Raw genomic sequence first — 9,733 nt, forward strand, 5'->3', positions numbered from 1 at the left:
TGCGAGACGGGGAGAAACTCTGCAGGGAAAAGGACCTTGGAAAACAGTATAAAGATTGCATATTTTCTGTCTCAAGGTCTAACTCACTCCACAGCGTAGCAACTGTGTGGCGACTGAACCTTCTTGCTAGAATAAATACTTTTTAAAAGACTATTTGATTCAGAGTGTCTCTTACGCAGTGATGATGTTTATTGGGAATATTTGCCACAACATCCTTCACCTGAAATGTTTGTCTTTTCATCCTGAAATGCGAGGCAAATGTTGGATCACAATAATTAGGAACCGTAGTTTCCACAAATCCCTTCACTCGATTGGGATGTTCTCTTTTATTCTGTACGGCAAGGGCAGTGACTGAAGTTAGTGATATTGAGCGTATTTGGCAGTATTAAACACACATTTATACCGATTTCCCGAAAATTCTTCAAAAAGAACACAAAGAATGGCCTTCCCAGCTGCCGTAGTTACAACTCTTGCATCATCAGAACAGGATATTCAACGCACCACCGTTTCCATTTAAAAAAACGCTTTGCAACTATTTGTCGGGGCTGAACGCAGCCCTGTACTGAATGTGGAGCGGTTTGACCAATCAGATTAAAGGGGCGTTTTAGCACCGCCCCAATGTGCAAATGAAATATTGAAGCCATAAACCAATTTGTTAACCACAAACGAAACATGAGAAATCGAGCCAAAATCTCATTTTCAGTTTTTTAGACTAAACGAAAAAACTAATAAACAAGCTGTCTTTTCACGTCGCGTTATTTCATTCCAAACAGGAAACAGTAAATACTTATTCAGTCTCAGTAAACCATGTGTACCAAACAATCATAAAACAAAGAAGAATTATATCTTACAGATGTTGTTGTTGTGGGAATAGTCCTCTCAAATTACGAGTCAAGAACACTGAACACTGAGGGCGCATTTACTTGCCCAGGCTTATGGTTGAGCTAGCAGTTAGTGTGCCTTGTTTTACTGTAATCTTGCATTTTAATTGTCTTTTGGTTTGGTGTTTAATGTTTTTTTTTTGTATTTCTGGCTATTTATGCTGTTGGAATATTGTCTTAATGGATTCTTTTTTTAACTCTCATTGTTTTTAAATATGCTTTACAAATAAACTAAAATAAACTAAAACTAAACTGATAATAGTATTATTTCTCACTACGTGACACAGATAAAACATACAAAATAAAACAAAACAAATACCACTTTTTCCAAGTTTGTTTTGTCCTAATGTGTTTTGATCCAGAAATCTTGTAGAGATAAAAAATTAATTACAAATTTACAAATTTCCTCCAGCTCAACATAATAACTGTAATAAAACATGGAGAGACTCTTGAACCTAAAAGTGAGAAAACTTTATTGATAAAACAGACGTCCAACAATCAAAGAACACACAATCTCTGACACCAGTATTTTCTGATGTAAAGATATAAAAACGCTTTGATGTCATTTGCTCAGCTTCTTTCCAGAGTGGATTTTCATGTGTCGCAATAGGTTTGTTTTTTGTGTGTAACTCTTCCCGCACTGATCACACGAGTTCTCTCCAGTGTGGATCCCCTCATGTGATCTCAGATATTCTGGCCGACGGAATCTCTTGTTGCAGTGTGAACACTTGTAAGGTTTCTCTCCGGTGTGAATTCCCTCGTGTGATTTCAGACATTGTGACCAACTGAATGTTTTGTCGCAGTGTGAACACTTGTAAGGTTTCTCTCCGGTGTGAATTCCCTCGTGTGATTTCAGACATTCTGACCGACTGAATCTCTTATCGCAGTGTGAACACTTGTAAGGTTTCTCTCCAGTGTGGATTCTCTGGTGCAGTTTCAAATGTTCAGCTCTACTAAAAGTCTTCCCACACTCAAAGCACATATGATTTCTTACACCAGTATGTGTTTTCTGATGAACTTTTAAATTGTGCAGATGTGAAAAACTCTTTCCACACAAAGAACATGAATGTGGTTTCTCCTGTGAATGAACTAACATGTGGCTCTTCAGGTCTGAAGTCCTCAAAAATGTTTTGCCACATTGATCACATTCATGCAGTTTCTCTCCAGTGTGGATGATCATGTGTTCCTTAAAGTGTCCTTGCCTTGTAAAACTCTTCCCACACTGATCACATGTGAACGGTTTCTCTCCAGTGTGGATGATCATGTGTTGCTTAAGGTGAACCTGTAGCACAAAACTCTTCCCACATTGATCACATTCATGCAGTTTCTCTCCAGTGTGGATGATCATGTGTTGCTTAAGGTGAACCTGTAGCACAAAACTCTTCCCACACTGATCACATTCACGCAGTTTCTCTCCAGTGTGGATGATCATGTGATTCTTAAGATTTCCTTGTTGTGTGAAACTCTTCCCACACTGATCACATGAGAATGGTTTCTCTCCAGTGTGGATCCTCATGTGAATCGTGAGATTCAGTTTTTGTGTGAAACTCTTTCCACACTGACTGCAGGTGAAACATTTCTTGTCTCTTCTTTTCAGTAAAGAATTACTTTCAGTCTGTGAGTGAGTTTTTTCTCCAGTTTTGACATGATGATGTTTCTCTTCCTCTTCACTCTCCTCATTCTCCAGCATCAGGCCTGAAATTAAAGTAAGACTCATAAATAAATCATTTAAAAAATCAGAGACAAATGCGAAATGAAAGGACATAAAAGTGAACCTGGAGGTAAACAACAGCTACACAAAATCCTGATCATCCTGATGCATTTATATAAATCTCTTTCCATGAATGAGGTACATTGATCTTCCAGTTATTGGAAGATCGTTCACTCAACGGCTGGCTGTCTGGGTGGTGTCCGCAAAATAATATAGAATTCATAGACAATTGGAAAAGTTTTTGGGGGAGACCTGACCTGTTGAAAAGAGATGGTATTCATCTCTCCTGGGATGGTGCTGCTCTTCTCTCTAGTAATATGGCACATAGTCTTAGAACTCAAACATGACAATCTGGGGCTCAGGTCAGGAAGCAGACAAACTGGCTTAACCGACCGTCTGCTAGCGGCCTCACGTCACCAAGGTCAGATAAATCCCATCACATAGAGACAGGGGCGGATTGGCCATCTGGAGCACCGGGACTTTTCCCGGTGGGCCGCTGGCCAGTTTGGGCCGGCCCGGTACACAAATATATATATAAAAATATATTTAAAAAATGAAGGAAATCATAATATTACATTTCTTTTCTATGCAAATGTATGAGAGAGTCGATCGCGCGGGCGCGGCCGACGAGGAGTGTGTTTTGTGTGCAAGTGAGTGTATTGCCCTCCCTCCCTGTTAATTCGTTTGGTCTACTCCATTGCGTATCTTGAAACACGCCCCCTTTCACGTCCTCGAACACACCAAGCCGACGCTGGTGAACCGAACTAGCGCTGATGAACTCCGTTCATGTTAATATTGAAATATTCGCAGAGGAACACTCAGGTAAGATGACGTTACATTAGAACAGCCTTCTATCTGTACTGTTTTGACTTTGCTCGCTGTTTTGCTATTATTCTCGTGCACTGACTCGTTCAGTAAGCTGAACAGCCAATCAGAGTTCCCTCTTTCACCGACGGCCCGACGCCGATTCAACATGTCGAATCGGCCGAAAAAAAGCAGACGAGGACCAATTTCAGCCGACGGTGCGTAACACACTGAGAATTTTTTTTTTTAGTTATGCGTAATAATTAGCATTAGAGGTAGGTGCTGTTAAATGCTTCAAATGAACAAATTATACATTTGGCGCGAAGAGTAGCAGTTCAGCAGCTCTGATTGCTCTAGCTTCCCTAACTAGCTGATATGCGGTTTTGATAGTTTTATATTAATAATGTTGTTTCTTATTGTTCTTCTGTTTGTTTCCTTTTGTTTTACAAATATGACCTAATATATGTTGTGTTACTTAAAATAAATGTTTAAATAGCCTTTATTTTTGTATTGTGTTATATTTTTATGCTATAAGTGGTGTTAAAAATTATTCTGCACATTAATGTGCCAATGTGTTATGGTGTGGGATGTGGTGGGCTGCTGTGGGTCAGAAAGTCCAGGGCCACTTTTTGGTCCCAGTCCGCCCCTGCATAGAGACTCTTTCACCTAGATATCATCATATAGAGACTGTGTCTTGTTGTGGCAAAAACAATATTTAACAAACCAGCATTCCCAGGCAAAAGAGACGTCAAGATCCAAATTGTATTTAAAAGAAAATATACATTTATTCTTGCAAGAATAGTTCCCAATCTAGCCACACAGGCCAGCTGCAGGGTGGGGTCTGTTCCCCGAATTTGGGAATCCAAAAAACGTCCAAACCAATCTAAGGTTAAAAATGTAATTGATGTTCAACAAATAAAAAACATATATAATACGGATGAGCAAATGATAAAGCTTGGGTTGCTGAATATTCGATCTCTTACTTCAAAAGCGCTAATAGTTAATGATATGATTACAGATTATAACCTAGATGTGCTGTGTTTGACAGAAACCTGGCTAAAACCAAATGATTACATTGCTTTAAATGAGTCAACCCCACAAGATTACGGTTATAAACATGAACCTCGTCTGAAACGCAAAGGAGGAGGTGTTGCTGTAATTTATAGTCATATTTTCAAAACCACTAAGAAATCTAGTTTTAAATATAATTATTTTGAAGTGTTGGTGCTTAATGTAAAAATATATAGTGTAAACGACAAATCACGTTTGAGAATTCTGCTGGCTACTGTATACAGGCCACCAGGGTACCATACAGACTTTATCAAAGAATTTGCGGACTTTCTATCAGAATTAGTATTGGCTGCAGATAAAGTACTAATTGTTGATGACTTTAATATACACATAGATAATGAAAAAGATGCATTGGGATTGGCATTTAACGACATTGTAAACTCAATTAGAGTTAGACAACACGTGTCAGGACCGACTCATTGCCGTAATCATACTCTAGATCTAATACTATCACATGGAATAGATGTTGATGCCGTTGAAATACTGCAGCAGAGCGATGACATCTCAGATCACTATCTAGTCTCATGTAAATTACATTTAGCAAAGGCTTCAAAGCCGACTCCGTGTTATAAATATGTTAGACATATCACTTCTGCCACTAAAGATTGCTTTATCAATAATCTTCCTAATCAGTTTCATCATCTCAGCATCCCGGATAGCTTAGAAGAACTTGATATTGCAACAGAAACTTTTAACTCTCTCTTTTCCAGCACTTTAGACACAGTTGCTCCGTTGCGCTTAAAGAAGATTAAAGAACATAGTCCAACGCCGTGGCACAACGAGCGCACTCAGGCGCTTAAGAGAGCAGCCAGAAAAATGGAGCGCAACTGGAAGAAAACAAAACTAGAGGTGTCTCGCATTTCATGGAAGGAGAGCTCGATTGCTTACAAAGAGGCTTTAAAAGCTGCTAGATCTGCTTATTTTTCAACCCTATTAGAAGAAAATAAACACAATCCTAGGTATTTATTTGAAACGGTGGTTAAACTAACTAAAAAGAAAGCTTCAAGCCCAGAAGTTTCCAAGCAACACAGCAGTAATTACTTTATGAACTTCTTCACTTATAAGATCGATAATATCAGGGACAAAATTATAACTATGCAACCGTCTAATACAGCATCGCATCAGGAAGTGCATTGTAGTCTCCCTGAGGGAAAATTTGATTCATTCATTGCTATAGGAGAGGAAGAATTTTGCAAACTCGTCAAATCATCTAAATCGACAACTTGTATGTTAGACCCTATACCGACTAAGCTGCTGAAAGAGATGCTTCCAGATGTCATAGATCCTCTTCTTAATATCATTAATTCATCTTTGTCTCTAGGATACGTACCAAAAACCTTTAAGCTAGCTATGATTAAACCGCTTGTTAAAAAACTGCAACTTGACCCTACAAAATTAGTCAATTAAAGGCCGATCTCGAATCTGCCTTTTCTGTCAAAGATATTAGAAAAAGCAGTATCCTCACAACTGTGTTCCTTTCTAGAAAGAAACGATAGTACCGATAGTACCATAGTACCAAGACAGCTCTCGTTAGAGTCACAAATTATTTGCTCTTATCATCCGATCGTGGTTGTATCTCTCTATTGGTGTTACTTGATCTTAGTGCTGCATTTGACACCATTGACCACAACATAGTTTTATATAGACTAGAAAACTATGTTGGCATTAGTGGAATTGCACTAGCATGGTTTAAATCATACTTATCTGACCGTTATCGGTTTGTAGCGGTAAATGACGAGATATCTTATCGATCACAAGTTCAGTATGGCGTACCACAAGGCTCAGTACTAGGGCCGCTGCTGTTCACTCTGTACATGCTACCATTAGGAGATATCATTAGGAAACATGGAATTAGCTTTCACTGTTATGCCGACGATACTAAGCTGTATATTTCTTCAAAACCTAACGAAACCTACCAATTCACAAAATTAACAGAATCCATAGCTGATATAAAAAATTGGATGACTAGTAATTTCCTACTACTAAATTCAGAAAAAACAGAGATTCTAATTATTGGACAAAAAACTTCCACACGTAATAACCTAGAGTACTGTCTAACACTTGATGGCTGCTCTGTTAAGTCTTCGTCGTCGGTTAGGAACCTGGGTGTGCTCTCTGATACCAATCTTTAATTTGAAAGTCACGTGCCTAGTATCTGTAAAACCGCATTTTTCCATCTTAAAAATATATTTAAATTACGCCATATGCTCTCATTGCCAAATGCAGAACAATTAGTTGATGCGTTCATGACCTCAAGGCTAGATTATTGTAATGCTCTACTGGGTGGTTGCCCTGCACGCTTAATAAACAAACTACAGCTAGTTCAAAACGCAGCAGCTCGAGTTCTTACCAGAACCAGGAAGTATGACCATATTAGCCCTGTTCTGTCAACACTGCATTGGCTGCCTATTAAACGTTGTATACATTTTTTAATATTGCTGATCACTTACAAAGCACTAGAAGTGACAACATGTAGAAGCAACAGGACGTCTCTGAATGGTTAGTTGATTAATTTATGTTGCTGATGTGGAGTTAACTATCTTCAATTAGCATATTCTGTCATGGTAATCTATAAACCGCTCGTATAGGAACTGTTGTGAGACGCACACAGAGTGACTTTCTATTGCATGTGAAAAGATGGATGCTAAAGTTTGAGCTGACTCACAAATGTGCTCGACTACAACAACTTCCTCTTCTCAACATGGACTGCGTGTTCAGGGGGCGGGGTTTATGTAAATTTTAGGCTTGCTGATGTCACTAAACCCGGAGGAATGTCGTGTAGTTCCTACCAGCCGTCTGTTGTAGTCCTTTTCTCTTTAAAAGCAAATATCTCCCTTTGCTTTGAACTTTGAGCGCTGTAACTTTGCAGATGTTGTTTATACTCAAACAGTAACATTACACACTAACTACAGTTAGAAAAGTGAAATCATACTTTACCACCCCTTTAAACTGTAACCAAAAAAGACACACACACACACACACACACACACACACACACACACTAGGGTTGCCACCCGTCCCTTAAAATACGGAATCGTCCCGTATTTACAAGTAAGATGATGCGTCCCGTATCAAATCAATAAGGGACGCGATTTGTCCCGTATTTTACATTAGGCCCACATATAGTTGAATAAAAACATAAGGATTTTGCAGTATGGATAATACTAATAGCAAATATAAAGAAATCAATTTCTTAGTAGAGAAGCTCATTGCGTGATTGCATTTTAGCGTCTTTGTTTCTATAGCGACTGAGTCTCGTGAACATGCGCTGTAAACCTGCACGTTTTTTAACCCCTTGTAGCGCTGTTCGGGTCTTTTCGACCCCAAATGACGTTTGCTGAAATAAATAAAACATTATATTTGTCCAAATGATGTGAGACTTTGCACGGTTGACAACACTTTCTACATCTACAAAAAAATTAAATAAATTTGAATAATATCTGTTTTTTATGTTAGTGTGGGGGGAAAAAGTCACACTTGTGTTGTTTCAACAAAATGTCATTTTGAAACATAATAGTTTTTTTTTTTTAGGATTTATAGTTTTAGGAGGATTTATTATGTTTTTTTTACTTTAGGCTATATAAATAAATATTTTTTAAACAAAAACAGTAAAAAAAAAAAAGTTAAATTCACTTTATAAAAGACCCACATTTCTAACGTTCATGGATATGGATAATTTGACATGGTTTAGTGTAAGATTTTTGCCCATCTTTTTGGAAAATGCTGTTTTAAAAGTAAAGAAATTATCACTTTAGTAGATGGCTGCAGAGCTACACCATTTGCTATTTGACTAAAATACATATTTTCAATAGCTTTTAGTTGGATTCATATCTACATATTATGAAATCACAATTATAACAATAAAAATGACGTTGTCAAAGTTGAGCATTTGGGGGGGGTGGGTGTCCCTTATTTTGCCACACTGAAGGTGGCAACCCTAACACACACACACACACACACACACACACACACACACACACACACACACACAGCTTCTTCAAGGTTGGATTTGGCCAGGCTCGAACTATAAACAGGAGAGTCCTCTCACAACATCCAGATAACACATTCTTTCTCTCAAGAACAGGACAGTTTTAATCTAAATGGAAGTATGGTTTAGTGACCCCTGTGACCATAGTTGTCAGGGTACCCTACAAAAACAGATAAATGTATTGACACATGTTGAAGACCTTTCTTAACAAAACAAGTCCATATTTTACTTTCTGGAAGCAGGGCTAAATAAGCAAGAACTGTTACTACATTCCTGGCATTTGAGCCTGACCCTTCCGTCAACTCTCAGATATTCAATACAGACATTAAAGAATACATGAAAAGAACATTTCAGCAATCACACAGTGGTAACTTCTATAACAAAGTAAAATCTCATGAGCCTGGAGAAGTCATTCAACTCATTTGATATTTAGAAGGAAAAATATGGATTATTACCCTGATTATAATCACTTATTCAATATACATTGAAGCAGCAGTGGATTCCAGAATCTACCCTTTCAGTAAAAACATAGTCAAAGAAGTTTGAATGTTTATCAAATCTGGTTTCACTGACCGTTTCATAAAAAAAAAAGACAATTGAGTTTCAGGCTCTATTTTGTATCCTGCACATAGAAAGTGTTGCATATATTATTTATTGGTTTAACAGTATTTTTTTCACATCTCTTTAAGTTTTTTTCCCCCTACTACAAAAAGTAAATCTGGTGAACTGCTTTATAACCTTAATGTTCTTCAACCAAATGAATGAAGAATGAGGAATAAACACCAACCTCTTTGTTCTTCAGTGTGTTTCATTCTGCAGTGTTCTGGATCTCTCCTGTTCTCACTGTCCTTCAATAAACTCTGTCTTTGCAGATTTCAGCTCTTCTGATGGTGTGATGCTCGTCTTCACTTGTAGCTGATGGGAATATTCCAGCATTTATTGGTGAGTTGCAGTGGGAGGAACTTCACTGAAGGAGGAGGAGCAGATCTGACAAAATCAAGAAGAAATCACTTACTGAGTTTATATTTTTATACTATTTTATACTATTATATATTCACCCATCTATCTATCTAGCAAAGTAACTTTGCAATAAAAAGTGTTTTATAGTAAATAATGTCAAAGTCAGTTAGAATAATCAAATGTATCATGCCAATTACATAATCAACTCAAAGATAATCGATAGAAAACTCTGGAATAAAGAGAAGAGCAAACCCAACATTAGGAAATACATGAGGCAGAGAGTCCCGTATGGAAGTAAAATAATGACAAATGTTTTTG

At 37.7% G+C, this 9,733-nt stretch overlaps 1 protein-coding gene across 1 annotated transcript; it reads right to left on the reverse strand.

Moving 5' to 3' along the window:
- Nucleotides 1-1,332: 1,332 nt before the first annotated feature.
- Nucleotides 1,333-9,366, reverse strand: LOC306988536 (uncharacterized protein). The gene is made up of 2 exons (XM_079593591.1): nt 9,243-9,366; nt 1,333-2,576 (listed from the first exon to the last, which is right to left on the reverse strand). The coding sequence occupies exons 1-2, from the start codon at nt 9,265-9,267 to the stop codon at nt 1,444-1,446; spliced, it is 1,158 nt and encodes a 385-aa protein (XP_079449717.1). The 5' UTR covers nt 9,268-9,366; the 3' UTR covers nt 1,333-1,443.
- Between the last annotated feature and the right edge of the window lie 367 nt (nt 9,367-9,733).

This window comes from Phoxinus phoxinus (genome assembly GCF_949152265.1).
Source record: "Phoxinus phoxinus genome assembly, chromosome: 20".
Classification (NCBI taxonomy): Eukaryota; Metazoa; Chordata; class Actinopteri; order Cypriniformes; family Leuciscidae; genus Phoxinus; species Phoxinus phoxinus.